The sequence below is a fragment of the Pantherophis guttatus genome, chromosome 2 (assembly GCF_059756535.1).
Source record: "Pantherophis guttatus breed Tessera chromosome 2, ASM5975653v1, whole genome shotgun sequence".
NCBI classification, from domain to species: Eukaryota; Metazoa; Chordata; class Lepidosauria; order Squamata; family Colubridae; genus Pantherophis; species Pantherophis guttatus.
The window spans coordinates 205,344,302-205,369,975 of record NC_142064.1 but is presented as its reverse complement, the minus strand read 5'-3'; the positions used below and the strand labels follow the sequence as shown (position 1 = coordinate 205,369,975).

Here is a 25,674-nt window from a genome sequence, read left to right as displayed (position 1 = left end):
GGGTAGTTCTCGACTTATGACAAGGCCAGAATTTATGTTGCTAAGTGACAAATTTCTTAAGTGAGTTTTGCCCCATTTTATGGCTTTTCTTGCCACATTTGTTAAGTGACTCACTGCAGTTGCTCAATTAGTAACATGGTCGTTAAGTGAATCTGGCTTTCCCATTGAGTTTGTCAGGTCGCAAAAGGGGATCACATGAACCCGGGACACTGCAACTGTCATAAATATGAATGTCAGGCATCCAAATGTAAATCACATGATCATGGGGATGCTGCAGCGGTCGTAAGTGTGAAAAATGGTCACAAGTCACTTTTTTCAGAGCTGTTGTAACTTCGAAAGGTCACTAAATGATCTATTGTAAGTCGAAGGCTGCCTGTATATGTATATGTACAGCTTTGGTTATTTTGAAACGTTCTTATGGCCTGATTAGAGCCTGTCAGTATCATTCACAAAAACTGATGGCAGGTAAGAATAAACTGGAAGAACTGGAAGAAGAGCTGCAAACAAAGCAATGATCAGATTTTTTTAAAAATGGGTCTGAAGTAGAAATGTAAATTGAGAAAGCATCTCAGACTTGACCCTCTCCAGTTCTCTTGAAGATCAAGGGAAGGAAGGGGGAGGCACATTCAGATCTGCAAGATTCTGTTCGTGTAATCCTACAATAAAAGTAGCATTCATAACTTTGATTTCCTAGTCTGGTCTACTTGAAGGACTGATAACTCTCTCATGTGGTTCAACAAGTGAGGAAATCCTCCATGTGTGACGCTCTTAAGTCTTTTCTGCCATAAACAAAGAGAGGAGAAAGAAGCAGTTATGTACCTTTTCCTGGCCAAATCTCCGGAGGAAGGTATAAGGCCAGTTATATTGTACTTGTCCAGACTGCACATCCTTCAGGACCAGTTGCTCAGGTAAAGAGGCCATCAGGTAGTTCCCTTTCAATTGACATCTTGCAGAAGCCTCTGTTGGGAATACACTTACTGGGAACTCACAAACTGTTGGAAAAAAATATCAGACTTTTTGTTTACTTATCTAATAATCTTTCTTAATCTTTTACATAATCCTTCATTGATATCATTTTTTAAGAACCATGGATGCCTGATGTTTTAAGCTTTCTCATTCTGTGGTGACTATTTGGGTTTGGCAAAATGAACCAAATTTATTTATTTATTTATTTAAAAAAACTTACTAGCCACCTGGTTTATGTAACATTAGACAGCTCACAGAATAACATTAAGAGCTGTTGGAAAATAAACAGGACATCCTTGAAGAACAAAGGAAAGCGATCAGCTCCAGAGAGCAGGAAAAGCCTAACTGCTAAAAATACTGAACTTGAAGACTTAAGTTTTAAAGCCCGAGTACAACTAAGGATTCACTTTTAAAAGTAGAATTTGAGACACTATCTCCTGGACGGAAGGTATTGTGGATGCTTACGTTATTGTTTTGTTCCATAATGATGGTTGCTGTTTGAGAATCTTTGTCAGCACTGACACAATGGGGAATCAGATGTGGACTAACAAAGTCTAGTACCGGAATATGTATCACAATGGTGAGCAACCTTTGTGTGGAGATGGGCTGCACTTGGCATAGAGAGATTGCACTCCTGTTAACTTGGATGGAACCAGGACAAAAACAATTTGGTTTAACTTAAGTAAAATTAAAAATTAAACCTAATTAAATTAAACGATAAAAATTAAACGTTAAATTAAATTAAACCTATAATCTGATGGCAGCTTTGGGTGAAAAACTGGGATCCATAACCACAGCTTTGGGGCCATAGACTAAGTTTCCATTGCTCTACAGCAACCTCAGCTACAGCAAGTTGTTATGCTTGGCTTTCTCCAGAGGGTTTTTCTTTGGCCAGCCCAAACGAGTGTTAACCCCTTTAATGGCCTGGCTGGCTATAGGTCCTTCATCCCAACTCTTGGCTCAGTATACATACTTTCCTTCCAGGATGAGTAGATGGAATTCTCCTCCATTAGGGGTTGAGGGCTTGAAGTGTTTCCAGCTGTATTGGACTGAGAAGGTCTTCTCTGCATGCACCAGAACAAAAGTGAAAGAAATGAGAGGGATTCTCAGACCTTATAAAAGCAAAGTTGCAATATTTGAATGGCCCCTCTTTATCACCACTTTACCATCATCTTTTATCACCCTATCCAGCAACCCTTGCTGCAACTTATTATTTGGTATGTTTACATCCCACCTTCCTCCAAAATTTCAAGGTCCTCTATTATTGTTTCCACCCACCAGTGAAATAAGTTGTCTGAGATCACTGAGATCAGTACTGATTTCTCCACAGTCCTCTAAAATGCAACACTCTGACTACTTTGCTACACCGGATCTCAAACCTTATCAGTCTGGTATGCAATTCAAGCTACTGATCTACCCATTCAATTCCAATACTTTTACACCTGTTGTTCATCTTTGTATCTTTTTTTTGTTTCTATGCAAGCTACCATCTATCTAATCATATCAATTACAATATTTGTATAGGAAAACCCTACTCAAAGAAATTAAATTTATGGTTTCATTTGTAACATAATAACTATGGAAAAAGTCTGCTGTATTATTTATTACTTTAAGGATAAACACTACTAGGCAAGCACCCAAGTGAATAGTTAAGAAAGGGGAAAACGATGAAGCCGTGTAAACATTACATTCTCACTGAAAGAAAGACACTCTGAAATCACTAGGATCCTCTTGTGAATAAGAAACCATAATTTTGTCATGTTAGCAATCCCAGAATTTCTAGTGCTATGTTGCTATGTGGTTCACTTAATCTCTAATGAATGCTCTAATGAATCTCCAGTGAGTGCTCCAACACTGGAAGTTTTTAAGAAGATATTGGTTAACCATTTGTCTGAAGTGGTGTAGGGTTTCCTGCCTAAAGATGAGGTTGGACTAGAAGACCTCCAAGATCCCTTCCAACTCTGTTATTCTGTTTTGGCAGCAGAACTACATTTTTAAAAAATTGACTAGTAAAATAAAATAAGTAGATGAAGAACATTCATTATTATAGCAGTCTCCTTCAAAAAACTCTTCATGCAGTGTATTAAGAAGCTTCTGAAATGAGAATGGAATCCTGAAATTTTAGGGTTGGAAAGTCATTCATCCAACCTTCCATGAATAATATAACAACAATCTTGGAGGAGCAATTCCATTATGGCTTGTAAGAGCCATGGTAGCCCAGTGGTTAGAATGCAGTACTGCAAGCTAATTCTGCTGACTGCCAGCTGTCAGCAGTTCAATTCTCACCAGCTCAAGGTTGACTCAGCCTTCCATCCGTCCAACCATCGGTAAAATGAGAACCCAGATTGTTGGGGGCAATACGCTGACTCTTAAGAGTAAACTGCTTAGGGAGGGCTGTAAAGCACTGTGAAGCGATATATAAGTCTAAGTGCTATTGCTGTTGTAGGGCTAACTTTTGGGCATCAGAAATCATCCTATAATTCAGTTCAAGAAGATGCAAATGAATGGTATTCAGTTATGCACGGTAGTGTACTGTATTGATCTATACCTGAAAAGCTAGTTGGCAGATGAATTCAATCCATTCGTTTGGTTGATCTGCTGCAAACATCCAGTTGCGTTCCAGCATGCACAAGTAGAAAGGCACTGTGTCCTTGGGGGAGCTCTGATCTTCAGCTCTTTCCACAGAGACGCAGTCCGAGAGGCGAATCACTTTACGTTCCCCTTTCCTCAGGGTTGCTTTTCCTGCTGCACCACTATCACGTGCTTCAAAGTACTCAAGACGGGCAACACCAAAGGGACTGTCAGCAAAAAGCTGGACCCATACTTTCCGCCAAGTCTTCTGTGAATGGAGGCAAAGGGATGAGGGAATGAAGCAATCCAGGAAACAATCCAATTGCAGTCAAATATTTGCACACTCGAGGGAGAAATAAGAAAGTAAGTTTGAAGTAGCTGCACAGAAACAGAAAAAAATATGATTCTGCTGCTACTGAGCTACTTACGGAAGTAGGAGCCAATGTATAGAATCACAAAAAGGCAAACATTTGTTTTTCATTACTACATAGTCCCTCTGTGGCATTTATAATAAGCACAAAAAGTATTTGTACAATTGCCTCATCTAATATCAGGCCTACTTTTCAAAAAAATCTTTTTTTAAATAACAATTTTATTAGTTTATAATATAACATAAAAAAAAAGGATAAAAGCGAATTCTAGGAAAAATAGGGAACGAAAAGTGTGGATAAGATGCGGCAGGAGATGGTGCAGTAGAATAGGGTAATAACATCAAACCACAACTTTTTACTTTTACATAATTGTTTGAACTAACCATTTAACAACAAATCTATCTAACCGGTAAAATCCAAAATCAAAGTTTCATTTTTTTTTCTACCTCAAGCACAAAGTCTAGAAAGTGGTTTCCAGGTGGAAACAAAAGTATTTGTGTTTTTTTCCTTGTTCAAAGCAATCAATAGAAATGTAAACTTCTAATCCTTGTGGGATTCAAAAAACTACAGACTTGATAGTGAGTAATGGTTTCAGAGCCCTCAGCTATTATTTATTGGACCAGCTCATCTTCTAGCTCATCTTCAGCCTGTCCCTTCCCTTTTGACATTGCATTTCATAGTCTGAGATCAGCGATTGAGCAAGTGAAATATAGTAATTTCCATTACGCAAGTCAGATATGTAATTTGTTCAAAAAAGGCCAGAGAAAGGGATGTGCACTGCTTTTCCTTAAGTGGATTTGTCTTTAAAACATAAAATACCCCAGATTCAAGTCAGCTTTTCCAGACAGAATTAAAATCTGTCTAAATCTTATGAAACTGCTGCCTATCAGCGTCAATAAGTCTCAGCCAATCTAACTATGTTCTGAGCTATTTTTTATACCCACCCACTTAATTTTTGATGGAACAGCTTAGAATCAGAGGATCTGATTCTAAGAGAAGTATAGACAAAATGTCTGGAAATGATGGAAATACTGTTGAGAAGATGGGACGCATCAGATTTAGGAAGGCTAGTATAAATATCTGGAAGATGAGGATTATCATTGTACTCACCCACACCAATTGGTGCTCATCCTGTAAAATTCCTCAATGAGTAGCAGTTATCAAAGGGATACACTGAATCAAATCATTGTTAAGCTGTGGGTTCTAGAATGGTTTATTCTAGAAAGAATGGTTAGCTTGGTTCATACTATGCCAAACTATATTAGTTTTAGTGTACTGTATGAGCCACTTACTTCTGCAGAGCATGATATGAGAAAGCTGTTAGAAAGAGCATCTCAGTTGATTGAATTTTAGCCAATTTTGGGTTAAGTCACCAGGCTAGAAACCAGGAGATTGTGAGTTCTAGTCCCGCTTTAGGCATGAAAACCAGCTGGGTGACTTTGGACCAGTCACTCTTTTTCAGCCAAAACTCACCTCACAAGGATGTTGTGGAGAAAATAGGAGGAGGAAGGATATGTATTATTATAAAAATAATAAAGATGGGATAAAAAATATTTTTTAAAAAAACAGAACTCTAGGTAACCCAATATAGAATCTCTGTGACATTTTAAAAGCAAGTTAAGAGTTTGGAATGAAACGTATTTTTCAACTAGCACTAAAGGAGTAATACTGAGGCCTGGAGGCTCCAGCCATTAGAATGGTAACAACCTATTTTAACCTATATCCATTTCCATGAAGTCAAATTTTCATTGTGGTTATAATAAAACAAGAAAGCAACTTCAACTTGGCATTTAATTTTGCTTGCAAACAGCCATTTCACAAACTTTAAAGTACAATAAGAGATTAACGAAAGAGGATTGAAATCTAGTTCCCTGATTTTTCAGTTGTCACCAGTAACCAAAATTGCCAGTTAGAAAGTCTAACTGGTCTTACCCTTGGTCTTACCCTTCGAAAAGGATTTTGGCTTCATTGGGAGCCACCAGGCTTAGTGAGATAACATCATTGACACCATGGAAATACTTTCAAGAAATGCTAGACTATTAAAAGCCAAGTTATGGCTCCTTTTCAGTCCTGGGGGTGTCACCTGACATCTGTCAGTCCTGACCTATAAGGCAAGTGACTGAAAATGAGAGAATCACTGAACCGTTTTGATTTTGTACTGGTGATTTCCCCACCTCGCACTGACTAATTTTACTTTTGGGAAGACTTTGATTGTATTTGCATTAGTTGGTAGCTGCAACACCAGAGCTGAGAAGAGACAGGAAAATGAAGAGGGTGGGGAATAGGACAAAGGGATCCAAACCTCCCTCCATCCCAGCCTAACATGGGTGTCTCAAATTTAAAAATGTCTGAGCTTTCCCAAATCTCCCCTACTTGGGAGACTCGGTACAGTACAAAGACCCTGGTCTTGGGTTTCTCCATTCAAAGGCATACCCTACAAAGTAATCTTGTCCATATTCCATTCAGAATGATTGCTTCAGGCCAATTTCCCACATTTTGCCAACAGATATATTTATGCTACACTCTTTAATATATACAGCATTTAATTTTATTTGTCATTTGATTTAATCATATCCAGAAAAAACAGAATATAGAGCTGTACACTCACAATTCAAAATAACAATAAAGCAAGAGGATGGAAAATAAATACCAGATAATCACAGCTACTGCAGGCTCTGCCTTGTACGGCTAAGGCTAACATCGTAAGCCCTAACAGTGCAAAATATACAGAAAATTTTCCTTGACTTTGACAAGACAAACAAAACCCACAAATCCATTCACCTCTACCTTCAAGGATCTGTAGAATCAGCTTTCCCATTACAAGTGAAATACCACATTTACCTTCCCAAATTTCGCGTGCTGAATATACAGGAACCCATCTTTCATAGGGTGCTCCATAGGAGTAAGATCCAAGCTAGCAACCCAGTAAAGTGTGCGACAAATACTGTCAAGATGATGAGCTCTTGTGGCTGCCCAAGGGATGAGTCAGTAAGTATGATAGTGCAGGCAACTTCCTCTGCCTGCTAACTTCCTCTTTGGGGCCTGCAAGCACGCAGAAAGTTATAACAGGCAAAAAGTCCCAAGAGAGACAGACTGTCCCAGGAGACATTCAACTCAACAATTTTTAGCAGGCAAGAACAGCTCTTCTGCAGCTGCAGGAGCTGTCATCCAAAACAGAGCTGTTAGAGAAAGCAACATGGCTGCAAATAAGATGGGTGGAGTCAAGCCAAGGGGTAAATAAAATTATACAAACTGTTTTTATAGTGACCAAAAACTAGTAGTAGAATGTGAACTACATACCGAGTCTCTGGCTCCTCATTATGGTCAACTGCTGAGGAGCGGGGCAATGTTTGCCCAGCACACGTGACAATCTCTGATGCAACAGATTATTGCAACAATGGCTTCCTACCCTCAAGAAAAAGTACACTGAACAGTTTAAAAACAAACAGGTGTTAAAAAAGGATGGCGCATGCCTTTAAAGAATGTACAACTCCAGAAACCAAGGTGATGTGATTGCCTCAAATTAGCACAAAATGTCCACACAGAAGGCAACGTGGGAGATAGGACAACCAAGCCTAGCACTTGACCTTGAGGTGGGATCAATATTTTCAACAGAAGCATTAAGATCCCCAAATGGAAAAAGAGGAAAAAGTCCTCTTCTGTCAGCCTGTTTTCTACTTCTATTGGTGATAGTTGTTCCAGAAAGTGCATTGGAATTATTTCAGAAAAGATGCCTTTCCAGGAAAAACAAAAACAAAAAAAACTATGCCTAGTCAAAAGGCAGAACCAGTCTAGAAGTCCATGGAGCTGTGTGCCAGATAGTCTTTGCGTCCAATGTTGCTGACTTGCTTGGTCTGCATGGCTTCCAGCTTGGGGCAGTCTGTGATACGATGACCCAGTCCTCCACAGAAAGCACAGCCTCTTTCTCCTGGAAGTGAAAATACTGCATCAGTTCAAAGTTCAGATCATTGAAAGGTGATTACCACATGGGAGGAGTAGAAAGATTTCCTATGCAGCTCTCAGCCACAAGACATGCCTAGCTTATTATAGCTGTAATGTGACTTAAAAACCTCCCGCACTTTGTGAAAAATGCACCTGGCTGGCATCTAATTTGCATAGCAGTTATTTCTTTCCTTCCTTCATGAGGCCACTGAGCAGATAAATCCTTCCATTTCTTCGAATAGCAGATGACCATAATTCCAACATGCTTTTACCTAACACAGCCATGCTGAAGGTTGAACTATCTCAACTGTAAAACCATTCTAGTCTCCCAGGCCTCCTCTCATCCCAAACTTTACGAACCAACTACTGACCTCCAATATCCAACATGGATTCATCTCCACAATGCAACACTTGAAGCACAGGGGGCACCTTCTGCTTGGCCTCCAGCAGCAGCGCCTTCAAATCCATGAGTACCGATTCATCTAGGGACCAAGAGACAAGTCATGTAGACAAAGGTCAATTTCTCAGATAGAACACAAATGCATTTCAATTACAGTAGACAAAGAACAGTGCCTATACAAGTAACTGTCTCTATAAGGTATCGCTTGTGATATGCCCAAGCCACCCACTGATCATATCCCAGTTCCCCAGAATATTCTTTGTTGTTAATGATTCATTAGGAAGCATGACTGGATGAGCCCAGCTGACAAAAATATAATTAGTTGAAGTTCATTCATCCTTCACCCTCTTAGTTCCTCTGGCTCCATTCATCACAGCCCAGCTTTTATATCAGCTTCTCAGTTCCTTACCGCAGGCTTTGTTGATGAATGTGGTGGCAATGCCAGTATTCCCTGAGCGGCCCGTACGCCCAATCCGATGAACTGGGGAGGGAAAAAAATCAGACACAAATACCATTTTTAGTCCAAAGAAATATGACTTGATTATGCTTCCTCACCAAAGCAAAATAAAGTAGCCATGGGAAATTAGTAAAAAAAAAACCAGACCAAAAACAAACGGTTCAGTTGTCCTATCAGGTTAATTTAAGCCTATCCAGGTTAATTTAAGCCTATTCAATGAAAAAAAATCCTGGAAAGCCCTTCCCACTCCTCATGAATAATGATTGATGTGACACACTTTACATGTGCATACATATAGTTACATTTTTTTCTTTTTATGACTCTGTAATCCCTTTTATAGCGGTGGCATCGTGGCAACTGAATGCAGCTCAGCATTTACATATGCATACAGATGATTACATATACCCACCAAAAGCCACATTCCAAATAAAATCAGGACCAGACTGCTTATACAAATTAATTGAATTCATGAGCCTCGATTTCATTAGTTGTGGGCAAAATAAGATTCCTTCTCTCACATACATTCAAATTCCCCTTGCTCTTTCAAGAGAAGAGCAAAAAAAAGAAGAGAGAGAGAGAGAGAGAGAGGAGAAAATAGGAATGAGCAAGAATAGAAAATAAAAAAGGGGAAAAAAACTAGATCTTTTATATGAAAACAAAAGAAAGTAGACAGAAGCCACAAGTGTCCAGTAATTCAAAGTGGTATCGCACACATCATGATATTGTCACTCAAATAATGTGCATTATAAAACCTATATTGGGGGGGGCGCTTCAGTCATGAGTGACTCGTGGCTTGACTACTGCAACACACTCTCTATGGGGCTGTCCCTGAAGACCACCCAGAAGCTGGTTCAAAAAGCAGTGGCATTAACAGTAACGGTCATGCCCATGTAATATGTCAGCTTTGATTGCACACCACTGGTTGCAGGTTTACTTCTCAGTGCGATTTAAAATACTGGTTGTTATCCATAAAGCCCTCCATGGCGTAAGTCCCGGTTACTTGAAAAAAACCCACCTGTATCCCATAATACATGACTGACAGATTCAATGGTGGGGGAGGAGGGTGTGTGACATGCTCCAGGTTCCTTCAATTTAATCAGGTAATCTATCAGAAGCCCAGAAGCACATTTGCTCTGTAACAGCACCTGCCTCCGGAACTAAGTTTCCCCTGAGATCCAATCTGGTATTGTTTAGAAGAGCCGTGAAAACCTGGCTCTTCACTCATGCTTTTGGAAGGGACAGTTAGACCCCTTGCTTCATCACACTTGCCATCCTTTACCTTTATTTTTATCATTTAATGAATTGATCGTAATTTCTTTTATTTGACTGACTTAAGCTGCCAGAGGCATTGAGAGTCAGGCAGCATGCAAATGATTATGCCAATTACATAATCTACACTACAGGTAGTCCTCGACTTACAACCACAATGGAGCCCAACATTTCTGCTGTTAAGTGAGATATTTGTTAAGTGAGTTTTGCCCCATTTTACGACCTTTCTTGCCACAGTTGTTAAGTGAATCACTGCAGTTGATATGTTAGTAACCTGGTTGTTAAGTGATTCTGGCTTCCCCATTGACTTTGCTTGCCAGGTCACAAAAGGAGATCACATGACCGTGGGACACAGCAAGAGTCATAAATATGAACCCGTTGCCAAGCATCTGAATTTTGATCACATGACCAGGGGATGCTGTAAAGGACGTAACTGTGAAAAACGTCGTAAGTCACTTTTTTCAGTGCCGTTGAAACTTTGAACGGTCACTAAATGATCTGTTGTAAATCATAGGACTACCTGTATCTGCAAAATATGCAGATGATGTCCCTTGTCCCCTTGGCCTATGAGAAGCTGTTAGGTGGTCACAAAAGGAATTCAAATTCACTATCAGCAGGGAGGAGCTTCATTTCTTCCTAATCTTCGGTCCTCAACAGCTGATTTCTGTTGCTATTTGCATCTCCCAGCCATTCATTTGTTGGACCCCGCCCAGTAATTTATTTATTTTATTTATTTAACACAAATTTATATGCCGCCCTTCTCCCAAAGGACTCAGGGCAGCGAACACAAGCTAGAAACATACAATGATAAAAGAAGAGTCTAATTAAAACCAAAATAATAAATAATAAAACCCCAGAATCAGAAATCAGCCCATTTGTTGACAAAGCCAAGTCTTTAGACCCCGACGGAAGGAGTGGAGATCAGGCGCCGTCCGGAGCTCGGTGGGTAACTCATTCCAGAGGGTAGGAGCGCCCACAGAGAACGCCCTACCCCTGGATGTCGCCAGCCGACATTGTCTGGCCGACGGTACTGAGGAGGGCAGCCCTATGTGAGCGGACAGGACGGTGGGAGGCAGGGAGGAGATGGTCCTGCAAGTACCCTGGACCTAAGCCATGTAATAAAGCTAAAAGATACAGTAATAGATGAGCCAGGCAAAAAATTGATAAGAGGAAAAGCTAGGAGGTGTCTCATATCCTATTTTAGCTGAACTCATTTTAGAACTCAGATACTATATATATATAATTTCTGCAGCAGACTCGCAAGCCAAATTCTGCTGATTGTTTTTTCACTCAATACTTTTTTTAATATTGCTTTTGTCACAGTGGATAAATTCTGCATATGTTTAAGGATTCCAACACATGAACCCGGTAACCAAAAACCCCCCAGGAGTCCCTCTCTTTCATACCATAGTTTTCTATTTCCTCGGGCATGTCATAATTGATGACATGCTGAATGGCTGGGAAATCCAAGCCTTTGGAGGCAACATCTGTTGCAACAAGAACGTCCTTTTTCCCATCCCGGAAAGCCTCAATAGCCTTTGTCCGCTCCTCTTGGTCTGTAAGATGAAGTAATACATTAGAAGAGCAGAAGGATTTCCCCATATCCCTAATCCAGAAGCTTCCATTCTCTGTGGACATGATTCACACTCTTGGAACAAGAGAGCCTTTATCTTTACGGACACTTTTATGAAATGGCAAGAGTAAACTGCTTTACTGGTCAAATCTGGTTTAATAATTTGTTTTGACATTCGTGTGATACCACAGGCAATACTGAGAAATCCCTAAAAGATCTGATAAAGCTGCCGAAGCTCCTGCTTGAATCTTCTTTTCTAGAGCCTTTTCTAACCTTTATCATGCTTCATACCATGTGACTGCAATTCTGTGATATAAAAGAATAGCAATAGCACTTAGACTTATGTACCACTTCAAAGTGCTTTCCAGCCCTCTCTAAGCAGTTTAGAGAGTCAGCCTATTGCCCCCAACAATCTGGCTCCTCATTTTACCCACCTCAGAAGGATGGAAGGCTGAGTCAACCTTGAGCCTGGTGAGATTCGAACTGCCATCTGCTGGCAGCCGAAATAGCCTGCAATATTGCATTCTAACCACTGCGCCACCACAACTTTGAGGCTGGCAGCAAGAAACGTTTTTTAAAAATCTAATCTAACTATAGTGAAGTCAGAAAAACTGTTATATATACAGTTTCTGCTCTTTCAGATTACTACATTTTATATCTGGGACCAAAGGTGTACTTTTTTCAAAACCAAAAGGTTTTACAGACCTTTTCCACCATGAATGGCCACAGCCTCTACACCTTTGAGTAGTAAATATTCATGAATTGCATCTACATCAGCTTTCTTCTCAGCAAAAATAAGAACCTGCCAAAGAAAAACAAAAAATAAGTGATGATTATACTACAGTCCCTTAATCAAAGGGAGTTCCCACTTCAGAAATAAGATCACAACAGCCAAAAAATCAGATTGTTCTCATGCAACACTGCTTCCTTTTCTACGACAAGAGCAAAAAATCCAGATAAGATGACTTTGAGAGTGATAAGATCAGATCAGATCAGGACAGGGCTGAACTTACAGGTGGTGGAGTCTTCTGTAGACATTCAAGTAGATATACCATTTTAGCTTCCTCTTTCACATATTCTACTTCCTAGATCGAACGAGAGAGACAAAGTGAAAGATACTACAGAAAAGTCAGCACAAGGTGGCTCATTAGGGCTCAACAAATTAGTACCTTGAAGTATTGAGTATAAATATGAAAAGCCAAGGTTGACATTATGCATGAATAAAGACTAAACAGGATATATTGAATTATATAATGAATAAATTAACAGAACATTTTGAGATTTCTCCTACCCAACACCCACAATCTAAAGAACTCACAGGCAGCTCACTTTAATTTGGACTCCCTACGCAGTACAGTTTGAGGTACAAACAGAGCCAGACTGATGAAGTGCTCTAAACTAGTGACATACCTGTATGACATCCAAACTGGCAGCTCCTGCACGTCCCACATTGATTGTGATAGGCTTTACAAGGGCACTTTTTGCAAAATTCTGAATCTTTTTAGGCATGGTAGCACTGAAGAGAAGGGTCTGTCGCTGTCCCTAAAAGAAAAAGAGAACTACAGATGGCAAATAAGCAATGATGGATAATTTGCTCTGCTGATGCCACACTGTAAAAATTCTGCTTCCAGATCTGGCCACAGGATATATTTTACAGGATTTGCAAGTCTGAATAAATGCAGACCAACATTTGTACTGGGCAAGTAAGAATCTCATCTTTTATTTCTGAAAAGTAAGTTTGAAAAGACAGAAAATAATGCCTCAAAAAACTCACAGGATCTGACCTGCAGGGTGCTTAGATCTGGCTGGCATGGCCCGCCTGGAAATAGCAAAGGATTGGCCCGTGTGGTGCCTCTGCTAGCAAAAATGGGGCACATGGGGGTCAGCACGCATCCTCCTGCACCCTGTTTTGGCCGGCAGAGTGTTGCAGGAGGCATCTCTCCCATCTACCGTCCATCCCATCTCCTCCCCCTGCCCCCCACCCCGGCTGGCCCCAGGAGGACAACTATAATGTGCTCCAGCCCTCCAAGAAATCCTGTACTAGAGGAAAGAGAAAACAGTAAGTGGCAGAATTTCTAATAGCCAGAAAAAAAGAGCTTAGTGGCCCACATAGCTTTTTGGCTATGAACTAAGATGAATTATCTCAAGAGGCAGCATGAAAATTAAATTTTATCCTATGTCCTCATGAAAGCTGGCTCTTTCTGATAACTGAGAAAGAAGAATTGGTATGATAAGTAGCTGTTCACAATATATTATTCAAACATCTGTGCTTCTATCTACTCAGTGCATGATTTCTAAAAAGAGCACATGTACCAGATTGCCAATCTGCCTCACAATCTTTCCAATTAGTCTAATGTTCTGTCAGGTTTATATAAGTTATAAGACCAACAAATGGAGACATCCAACACACAAATAAGATCCTAACAGGTGCAGATTAAATCTTATCTCTACTACTAGCCTAAAGCTTTTATATAGACCAGAAAAACACCACAGTTGTCATTAGTCACCTATCCGGTACCCAAAAATGCATAAGGCTGAGAGAAAAATAATCATTTAAGTGATCAAGGGTTGACTGGGATCAGGTTTGGAGCAAAATCTGCCCTCCCTAGTACCTTGAAGTAGGAAAAGATGGTGCGGATATCTCCTTCAAAACCCATATCAATCATCCTGTCAGCTTCATCCAAAGCCAGGTAGCGGCAGACATCCAAACTGACCATCTTTTTCTGTAATAAATCCATCAGACGGCCTGGGGTTGCCACCATCATGTGTACGCCACTGAGAGACAGAAGGGTTAGAACATTGGAGAGCACCCTGTACTAGCAACAACAACAGAAGCATAGTGTAAAAATGTGGTTATTCCCCTGTGAAGCATTTGCATCTCACATTTCATAAATGTGATACCTACACAGACCTTGATTACTGGTCTGTGGGGCCTCTAGAGGTCTTTCCTATTTTTACCACCAACCAGAAGATCAAGTCCTAAATTATGGGAACGATGCCACTGGAGCAGGGTCATTAAACAAAGAAGCTTTCTTTCCTTCCCAGTGATACCATTCAAGATCCCTGCCAATAAGAGTGGAATAACCGGTAATTCTGTGCCACATGTGCCGCACAGTTCTTCTCTCTTAACTCATCCGGGTGAAACACAGCAAGCCGATGCAAGGACAGGATGATACATGGGCATGGGCATCCACGTGCATCACATCAACCCACTATCTATTTTTGCACGCAGAGATAGCTGTGATTTCCTCCCTTCAACAATGAAAATTAGAGGAGAGATTAATGTGGCTTTTGCTCTGGACTCCTAGCAAGCCAGGAATCAGATTAATTTAGATATGTACGTAGCCAATATGGGTGAGACAGAGATCCAGATCTTTTCAAAAGAGGAATTTCTGCAGATGAAAAATAACAGGCCAATCCTACTGACAATAAAACCACAATCTTTTATACTGTGTAGGAAGAGGGGAAAAAAGCGTATTAAACCAAGAAGCTGAATGCTGCTTTGCTTCCTTAACACCCACACAAGAAAAATGTAGCCACTCTGCTTTAAATGTTCTTCAAATGTCGCCCTTACTGTTTGATAGTCTCCATTTGTTCTTTCACAGACATGCCACCGATGCAGAGAGCACAGCGCAAGGCAGGCATCCCGTCCTCGTGCAGCAGGCGGCAATAGTACTCCAGGATGCCATGGGTCTGTCGAGCCAGTTCCCTCTGTAGAAACAAAAACCTTATCAGCTAGGGACCGTTGTCACTAAGTTGATTTAATTCTCACCTCTTTCTCTTGGCCAAACCACTCCCCATGCCAAATGCACAAGCGCAGTGAAAGCCGGCTGACTTACGGAGGGGCAGATGATGAGCCCATATGGTCCTTCCCTTTTGGAAAATGGCAGCCTCTTTTCCTGCTCCAGGCAAAACATGATAACTGGGAGGGTGAACACAAGGGTCTTGCCAGAGCCAGTGAAGGCAATACCAATCATGTCTCTACCGGAAAGTCTGTGGAGGAAAACAAAGGAGCAAATGAAGCCCTTGCTGCTGTTGGAACAAACAGGGCTGCAAAAGCTGCTTTCAGGTGCATTAGCCAGGGAGGAGGAGAGTTGAACTGCCACTGCCTGGCAAACTATGAGAATACAGGTAATCCTCAATTTACGACCACAATTGAGCCCGACATTTCTGTTGCTAAGCGAGTCAGTTGTTAAATGAGTTTTGCCCCATTTTACAACCTTTGTTGCCACAACTGTTAAGTGAATCACTGCAATCATTAAGTAAGTAATACGTTTGTTAAGTGAATCTGGCTTCCCCATTATCAGAAGGTCACAAAAGGTGTTCACATGATCCCGAGACACTGCAGCCATCATAAATAGGAATCAGTTGCCAAGCATTTGAATTTTGATCATGTGACCATGGGGGTGCTGAATTTGTCATGTTTTCAGCAGTGTTGTAACTTTGAACCGTCGCTAAATGAACTGATGTAAGTTGAGTACTACCTGTATGTTGAAAAGTTGAAATCACATAGACTTTTAGCCTCCAGATGCTGAAGGCACCCTATAGCTTCCTGTCAACTCTAAAGTCTGCCCTTGTCTTTTTTTTTATTATACAAATTTTATTATAAGCTAAGTCTGCCCTTGTCTGAAGCTGGTTGAAGGTAAGAAATCTAACAGTTTCTGGAGATCCACAGGTTGCCTCCACTGCTTTATCTAATTAAGAAATGTATTTAAAATCATTTATGTATTTAATGTATTTAAAATCATAGAAAGTCTAAAGGAAATGGAAGAACTGAGGTTTCCAATAGTGTACCTGTTAAGCTTATTTAATTTACAAAACAAAAAGTCCAGACCATATACTTGGGTCCTAGTCTCTTTCTCTATTTTTGTCCACATTCTGCATGCTTTGATCCTTAATAAACAATTCCAAAATAATGAACAAATGACTCTTTTGCAGATCATCAATTCAGGGATTCTATTGGACTTGATTCAGTGTGTAATAGCGTTGGTGGTATCACCGGAAACTTGTGACAGCGATAATTTTGGCTGGTACACAAACTGTACTCTATCTAGAAAATGCCATCTTTTGAATTGGCTTGGTGCACAAACTGTACCTTATCTAGAGAAAATTAAGCTTGCTTTAGGTTTAAATTGCCATTGTTTCTTACAGACTATATTAATATATTCTACATAGAGCACCATTTAAAGACCATTCAGAAAGTTCAGCTGATACAGAGTGTAACTTTTCAAATGTTGGGAAAGGGAGAAGGAGGCTGATGTAGAACCTACTGTATATACTGCAAGAATTATATTGCTTATTAATTTGGAGATCCGGTTTAAGATGTTGATAATAGCCTTTGAAGACTTAGATTTCAGATCTGGTTAAATATATGCATCTAAAGACATTAAATTATAGCAGGCAAAACTGCTTTTCAAAATGCAATTCTGTATTATTCTAACTGCTACTGATTTAATGTTTTGCTTTAAACTGCAGCAGCTTATCTGTAATGATTTAATGCAAGCGAATTCAAAATCTGGCATTAGAGCTTAGAGATGCTTGCAATAATAAATTTATTTCAATGATTTATATGGCCACCCATTCTGTGAGCACAACTCTGGATGGCTAACAACAATAAACATAAAACCCAAGAAAAACCAGGTGCCTAATTCATTATTTGGATTCATCCCTCTGTGTAATCTCTGGGCTCCAATCTTATTATCCCAAAGCTAGCAGTTTATCACTTTCAAGGAAATGAAGAGGAACAAACTCTGCCAGATTTTAAGGGGGGACGATTGCAGCAAATCATCTTGCAGCATCAAATATCCCACATATTTATTGTTGTTAAAAATGGGTCTAAACCAGAAACTCAACTTTGCCAATATCTGATAAAATGGACTCTCACCTAAACATCTTTCCCACAATAAAACTACAAGATTTGAAAGTTCAGTTTCTTTACGGATTTACCATGGCAATGAGGTGAAAATAGAGAGCATAACTAGTAATAAAATTTCACATAGTGCTTAGTAGTGACCTATCAGAAGCAGGCTGGCAGTACTCATGCAACACTCACATGGTAGGAATACCCTGTATCTGGATAGGAGTTGGTTGCTGGATCCCCTTCTTTTTCAAGCCTCGCAGAATTGCTGGAGGGAGAATTCAATGAAAAGATTAGTAAATTAAGCTAAGTAGATCAGAAAACAGAGTTGTGTGTTTCCAGAAGAAGGATATTGAAGCAAGATGGGGTACTTTTCATGCTGAGATTTAATAATGTGACATCATCAAAAAATTCCCACGTATCCTGTTGAATATGAAGGGTTGTCAAACACGAAGCCCACAGACCATATGCCCATTCCGGCTCCGCAAGGGCAAAAACAATCCCAATATGTCACAATAGGGCCTGCAATGTGATCGGGTTTGACACCCCAGTGTAGAGTCTTAAAGGTGACAATCAGCACTTTGCTTTATTTATACCAAGAAGCCAATTGGCAGTTAATGCAGTTCCCGAAACACTAAGATTACCTAAGCATAGTGGAAAATACATGTCACTGCCCTGGTGATCCATTTTGCACCAGCTGTAATTCCAAAGGCTTTTCAAGAACAACCTCATATAGAGTGCATTATAGTGCAATAATTCAAAGGGGAAGTGACTAGGACATGAGTGATTCTGAGTAGGAGTCCCCAGTCCAGAAATAGCTGCAATTGGCACACAAGATAAGAGCTGTACTGAAGCCCTCCTGGCCATCTGCCACTGATTCCTTGAGCAAAAGCTATAGCTAGATGAATCCCAAGTTGTAGACTACCTTTGGATGGGGGAATATAAATCTGTTCAGAGCAAGATTGGTGCAATTATGGGATTGCTTGCCCACAGAGCCAAAGCCACTCAATTTTGGAGGGATTCAGTCTGTTCCTCCACTTCCAAACACTGATAGCTTCCTGGCACTGGGTCAGCACTTCTTCTAGTTGGCTGGGACAATACAATCCTTGACTTAGTTACTAACAGAAAGCCTGCTTTTCAGCCCTTCTCCCCACAATTCATATAAGACAAACTCTGCTGAGATAATTGGTATTTCAGCAAAAATTAGGTAAAATAATATCCAATCTTAACTAAGCTTAAAGAGAAAAAAAAAGATTACCGGTAGATCTCCGTAATATTTAATCTAAGTGAAAAACACACACATTTCCCCCAAACAATAGAGCACTTAGACATTTCTAGTCAAAGTGACTATCACAAGAAAAGCAAGCCAACATCTTAACAGAAACCTATCTAATGAGTTCGAAAGAAATCACTACTACGGTAATGATAAATCACACCAAGGAAAGTGATGAATAAAAGAATGGAAAATTAGTCTGGAACCTCTAAGAAAAAGTTTAACTTTGCTTATTCCAATAGCCATAAGAAACTTCTGGTACTCTCAAAGACAACTTATCTCTGCAGCAATGAATAAAAGCTGCTCAAGTCAAGTTGTGTATATGAATTGTGCTTGGTACCTGTCTGTTAAAATGGGTGTTTACTGCTTTTTTGGGAAGAATTTTTAAGTGCTACTCTTTTAAATTCCAGGCAGAGAAGTGAAGCCACCTGGACCTGGATATATAACAGGTTCCTAGCTCAGAAGGTTCGGCTACATTGGAAGATTTCATAATTCTTGGATGCTTATTTTGACCTGAGTTAGAACCAAGATTTCCTGAGCCAAAAGGGAACAATCATTCTACCACTTGCACCTATCATTCTTAATTTTGCATGTCCCCTTTGATAATATCGAGGCAGGTGAGAATGCATGTAATAAGCACTAAAGACAAGGAGACATCAAAGCTTTGGTCCCTTCCACTCTGACATTGTGAAAATTAAAGAAAACCATGGTCACCTTCATGTTCTTTTTTGTTGCAGAGGCCAACCAAAGGGACTCCCCACTAATCCATGATTGTCTAAAATATTTCTGGGTACGATGTCTGCTCTACTTTTGTCAGGGATTTTATAAAATCAATCTGCAGACACGTTCAACATCCACTTTGTTATATACTTTCCACTGAAAGGAAGGTATGAGGTCTTTCTACCCACAGAAACAAGTGAGAAATCTTTATCTTCAGCCTGCTTCCCCCACCCCCCCTTGACTGGTGGGGTATGCTTTTCTGTAGATATTGTCTGTCCAAATTAACATATGGTTCCTTTCTCTCAGTCTTCCAATGCTAGGCACCCTGCCTCAGCTTGCTGGGAAGGCATGATTCTTCCCTGGATCAGACCATGAGATGAATGACTGATCTCCCAAACCCAACAGGCTAGAACCCATGATGATTTGGTCCTTCTAGGGTTCTCCAAGGACATTCCTCTTGACAAATTGTTGATGCTAACCACCACCAAGAGGAAGAGACCATAGATAGTCCTTGACTTACAACAATTCATTTAGGGATCGTTTGAAGTTACAACGGTACTGAAAAAAAGTGACTTATGACCTTTTTTCACACTTATGACTGCTGCAGCATCTCCATAATCATGTGATAAATTCAGACACTTGGCAACTGACTCATATTTATTGCTTAATGCATTGTAAGCCGCCCTGAGTCTCCGGAGAAGGGCGGCATATAAATCGAACCAATAAATAAATAAATAAATATTTATGATGGTTGCAGTGTCCTCGGGTCATGTGATCACCTTTTCGTGACTTTCTGACAAAGTCAATGGGGAAGCCAGATTCACTTAACAACCGTGTTACTAATTTAACAACTGCAGTGATTCATTTAGCAACTGTGGCAAGGAAGGTTGTACAAAGGGGTAAAACAACTGTCTCACTTAGCAACAGAAATTTTGGGCTCAATTGTGGTTGTAAGTGGAGGACTACCTGTACTGCAATTGTAACCTACAGAATTAAACTTGTATTTAAAATGATATGTTTCTGAAACACAAATAGAAACCATTGTGGTGGATAGTCTTGCATATGATTGCATCCAAGGAACTGTGTTCTGAGTCATAATCACAATTCCTTATATCCTTGCAAAGGCCACAAGAAAGTGGTTCCTGAATATTAGTATTTCCCAAATTGCAGCATCAATTCATCATACTCTTGAAAGATAAATATTATTTTCACTGGTTGTTGTGAACACTCCCCCCCCCATACAACATCCATCTAGAATGCTAGAGAACTTTTCCCAAGTCACCAGAAACTCAAATTTATACAACATAAGATGGTCTAAACAGTGTTCCTCTTTGCCCTGTGAGAGGACACTCTGAATAGTAAATCATCATAATAAGCATAGATATGAATCTCTTGGTCCTCACATTTCTGATTAGGGCCGTGATTAACTTTTCAAAGATTACAGGGGCTGAAGCAGAGTCAAGTGGAAGGGGTCTGAATTGAAGCAATCCTGAGAAATATGTGGTGATTCACTCTAATGGAGATGTGAAGGTATGCATTAGAGAGGTTTATGGTAGCCAGGAAACCTTTTGTCAAATGTCTTCACTCTGAATATAGAGCGTTCAATCAATCTGTTCAAATTTAAAAAGTCCTCTAAATCTATCTTCTTTGGGATCATGAACAATACCAAGAACAGGCCAGTACAGTAAATCGCTCATGCTGATGCACCTGCTCAATTATTTGAATGGTCAGCAGATGACCCAGACAGACCAACGTCCTTTGATGTAATTCTGATTTCCTGAATGCTGATTATGGTAGAAATCTAATTATTGAACTCAGTTCCAGAGCATGTCTCTACTTGATCCAAGCATCAACTGTTGTCCAAAAATGAGATAGGCATTTGCCCATGAGTTGTTCTCTTACATCATTTTATGTTCTTTTCGGTTAGGGCTAGAATCCTTTGACATCATTAAAATGCCTGCCTTGTAGATCCTGTTGACCCCAGCTACTGCTTTCTTAACCACTTCCAAAGTGAAAAAGACAACAACAACCTGGCAATGTTTCTCTAATGGCATCTGCTTTTTTCCCTATTTACTTGAAAGCAGGGTGGATAAAAATCTATGATTTTTTTAAAAAATCAAAAAAATCAGATTTTTTTTTATTTAAATCGGATTTTTTTGATTTTTATTGAATTTATTTTAATAAAAAACTTTTGGGGTAAAAATCTATCGTAAGATAGTTTTCTATTTAAGATACATAAATAATTTAGTTTATTCAGCATGAAATGGAGCTTAGTTATGTAGCACAAGACTGTATATTCTGCAACACTGGGACTATCAGTGAGTCAATAGCGGGTCAAAGGAGTAGCAGAGATGACAGTTGCTCTTTAAAAATTATGATTTAAATGGAGTTGATTTAAATCAAGTCTTTTTACTAGTGATTTAAATCATGATTTAAATCGACTCGATTTAAATTAAATCCACCCTGCTTGAAAGTAGATACTTTATATTTTTAATCTCCACCAACACCATGTCAATGAACTCACCAAACAACTTTTTGCCCTTGAAGGACTTTAATGTCACATTTGCCCTCGACTAGCAGTCAACTTGCCAATGCCTGAGCTACAACCCTTGATGAGCAGTCATCCCTGGTGCCATTGAGTACATCCTCAAGTTACGATGACAACGGGAACCAGAAATTCCACTGCTGAGGTCATAAAGCATAATATCACATGACTACATGCTTAGCAATCCTGGTACACCAGGATAACCCCAGGACCGTGCTGATCTTTAAGTGGGAAGTGAGTACCAGGAGTGCTGCAAGGAAGTAGGGGTGCCATGGAATTCCTAACATTTGAAGATAGATTTTTAAATGATAAGTGAGATCAATTACCAGACTCTTAAAACAATGGAGGTATTTATCAATACTCTAACCTCCAAAGAACCTGCTTTAAGAACTCTTTTCAACACTCTGTCTGCCCTACATTCTGTAGGCTCTGTGAGAATCTCATCCCCTCTTCTCTGGACTATAGACAAAGAGATGAGAGCTGCCACATGTTTATGCATTGATGGAGTAATGGTTCATGTTCTTGTGTGGAAATGCGTATGATATATTAGCTGTGGAAGGAAGTGCCTTGTGATTGAATAAACACCTTAGTTCAAATATATTGATTGCTAGGGAAGGTCTTATATAAGGGAAATATAATTTATTTGGGGCAATATAAAAGTAGGTCTGGAACATTTTGCAAACTAGATAACTGTGTCTTGATCCAAAGATTGTACATGTTTGAAGGCTTTACCACATTATAGAGCTGCTAATTTATTTGTTTTTCAAAGTAAAGCAAGTATATATGCCTCATAATCTGAACACTCAAATCAAATTTGAAATCAATAGCATGGATACTTACCAGCTGGGAACTTCATCTCTTTGAAACTTTTGAGAGGAGGTGGAATGCCTTCCCCTTCCACAAGGATATGGTATTTTTTACGGACACGGTCATGCCTTGCTTCTGACATAGATAGGATATATCGGGGAGCCTTCCAGCTGGTGCAGAAACACAGAAAAACCTTATTTATTATAATTACTATTTCTGATCCTACTGATTGTTTCATTTGAAAATTTCTGTCATGATGTTTTAAGCAGAAATTGATAAACAGTGTTTGTTTTCCTAACAAGCCAACATCAACTGCAATTTTCAGACATTTCTTTGTAAACAATTCGACAGAAGATTTGACAAAGAGATCAACCACCTATTTTATATCCATCCCATGAACACCATGGCTACAATCTTATATGTGATTGCAATTTTTAATACCCTTCTATCTATATAAGTAGACAAAGTCACATGCAAATGTTAATTATTTCAAGGTAGAACCTCAAGATAGAGCACATTTTTTTATGCATTTTAACGCAAATAAATGTTATGGAGAAATGTTTGTCATATTTTGAAAAGGGTCTTGTACAACCAGCATACATCTACCTGGTTTTAATTGGATCATCATATGTGATGCCCTTTGCCATTTCCTTCACAGACATCAGAGCTACACAAGAAAAAGACAACAGTCAGCAGCCATGAAAAAATAAAAGCAACCTATTTGAACATGGCTTTATCCTATGCAATAGCAACAGAAGGCTAAAGTTCCTGGGAAGCACTCGGGATTTATGGTGCAGATTGTAGAAAACCTTCCATGCATAGATTGTTCTGCAATTTCAGCATGAATCTGGAACATATATGTTCCAGAGTGAGGTAAAAGGGAAAGTCAATAGAAGTTACAGTACATAGTAGAAGCTAAACTGAAATAAGGGAATCAAAGGCACAGAAAATGTGGGTATGCATAGCAGTGGAGACACAGTAGAGGAACGTAAGAAAGATCAAGGTGAGGAGTCCCACTGGGCATCTAGACAAGGTACATCAGCCTTGTCCTATTCCCCTGAAAGACCCCTCAAGTCTATCTCAGCCAAAACTTGGAATAACTAAGATGTTATGGGTTTCAGTTTGGCTGGCCACAAGCATTCCAGAATGGCCCATCCAAACACCTGAGCCTTAACATGCTTCTTCTAGACATGAAACTTAATGCATGTTTTATTCTCTACATGTTCAAAATTAATTGTTATTTCCCAACTATCCCAATTTTTCCATCTTCTATAACATCAAAACCATTTTTCCAAGTACCAAAGCTATTTGAAAAAATATTATTTTTGCTCTTTACCTCGTCCTTCTGCCACACTTTCCAGGATCTTTTCTTCTTCTTTAAGCTGTTTCTCTTTAGCTGACTCCTTACGTGCTGGAAAGAGTAACATATTAGTTAGTTAGACCAAAATCTTCTCTCTAGTAATAAATCAAACCTAGTATGTTGATTGTTACCTTCCGCCTTCTCTTTGAGATGCTGGTGCTGATCCAAAAGGCTGATGTTAGACTGAGGGCCCAGGGGAATGTCATCTTCATCACCATGATACTCGCTGCCGCTGTCTCTTTGTTCCTCCTCCAGCACTCCTTTGCGACGAATCTGCAGCAACTTTTGCAACTAGAGGCATAAATTTATGAGCTGAGAATTCCATTAGAGGCAGGCTTTAAGTACAGATCTTGTATTTGTTGGAACCCTGAGATTTGTATTCTCAACTGTTTCTCAGTGAAACTCACCTCATCAATATGTATCTAACCCAGTGATGGCTAACCTTTTCTGGACGAAATGCCCAAAGTGCATGCGCGCATGTGCACGCCCAAACCCGCAAAATGCAATGCGCGCATCCCATGCATGCACACAAGCACCCGCATGTGCCCTGCCCCCGCGCGTGCACGAGCACCCCCACGCATGCGTGTGTGGGGCCCCGCGCCCTCCCTGCCTCCTATGCATGTGCAGCAGAGACCTGATGACCAGATGGTTGGTGGGAGGCATGCACGCATGTGCGGCAGACTTGAACTGGGACAACGGCTTGCGTGCCCACGGAGAGGGTGCTGCGTGCCACCTGTGGCACACGTGCCATAGGTTCGCCATCCCGGATCTAACCTATTCAATTCTGCCTATTTCTAGGCTAATTTTAAATAGTCAGGTTTTATTTTATGTTAAAAGCTTAACTAAAGTGCCAGTTGCTTTTCTGATATACCACCCAACTTATTTCTGAGTCTCACCCATCTCCCACAGACTCCAGTGGGGAACCATTGACCTCTTCTTTGGTCCCGAAAACATACAACAGAGCAACCAATAGAAAAGGGGAAGCAGAAAAAGTGCGCAGACCCTTAACTAGAAGACCCTAGAAAATCCTCAATAAGGGTGCATGGGATCGGGTCACACAGGCCCCGCAGCTGCGCAGTGAGGAGACAACAAGCTGCGGTGTCCGTTAAGGGCTCCCGCCGCCCCACGCCAACCTGTCCCACCTTACCAGCTCCTGCTTGCGCTGCTTGAGGGGCACATAAGGCCGGTAGTCTTCGTCTGCGTCGTCATCTTCCTCCTCCTCGACCTCTCCTTTCACTCTTTCTTCTTCCTCTTCGTCGTCGTCTTCTTCTTCTTCTTCTCCAGACAGGCCCGACGCTTCCGATTCTGGCTCGTGCTGCCTCTGAGAGGGTTAAGGGGGAAAAAAAAATCACTCGACCGGCGTTCCCCAAACGTGGCCGGGATCCCTCCGGCCCGAGGCGGCCTTACCTTCCTGCTACTTCCGGCCTCCATGTTTTCAAGCTACTCCGCTTGCTCGGCCTTCCGCGCGTGAGCGAACGGACGTATCCAATGAGGGAAAGGTTACCGTTGCTTAGCAACAGCAGCCCGCGCCTACAAAGCAAAAGAAGCGACGAAAACGGATGT

The 25,674-nt window shown here is 40.3% G+C and overlaps 2 protein-coding genes across 2 annotated transcripts in view; both read right to left on the bottom strand.

Moving 5' to 3' along the window:
* DOK3 (docking protein 3) overlaps positions 1-6,806 on the bottom strand; it is a 9,356-nt gene extending 2,550 nt beyond the window's left edge. Inside the window, exons 1-4 of the mRNA XM_034442227.3 lie at positions 6,750-6,806; positions 3,515-3,805; positions 1,940-2,030; positions 820-992 (exon numbers count right to left, since the gene is read on the bottom strand). Coding sequence (XP_034298118.1) covers positions 820-992; positions 1,940-2,030; positions 3,515-3,805; positions 6,750-6,806 — 612 coding nt within the window. The remainder of the gene's footprint in view (positions 1-819; positions 993-1,939; positions 2,031-3,514; positions 3,806-6,749) is intronic.
* On the bottom strand, positions 6,434-25,674 carry DDX41 (DEAD-box helicase 41). The gene is made up of 17 exons (XM_034442214.3): positions 25,519-25,674; positions 25,259-25,432; positions 24,243-24,402; positions 24,088-24,162; positions 23,358-23,418; positions 22,785-22,921; positions 17,602-17,674; positions 15,389-15,542; positions 15,124-15,260; positions 14,162-14,324; positions 12,960-13,091; positions 12,563-12,634; positions 12,255-12,351; positions 11,383-11,532; positions 8,660-8,731; positions 8,222-8,332; positions 6,434-7,836 (listed from the first exon to the last, which is right to left on the bottom strand). The coding sequence occupies exons 1-17, from the start codon at positions 25,540-25,542 to the stop codon at positions 7,700-7,702; spliced, it is 1,929 nt and encodes a 642-aa protein (XP_034298105.1). The 5' UTR covers positions 25,543-25,674; the 3' UTR covers positions 6,434-7,699.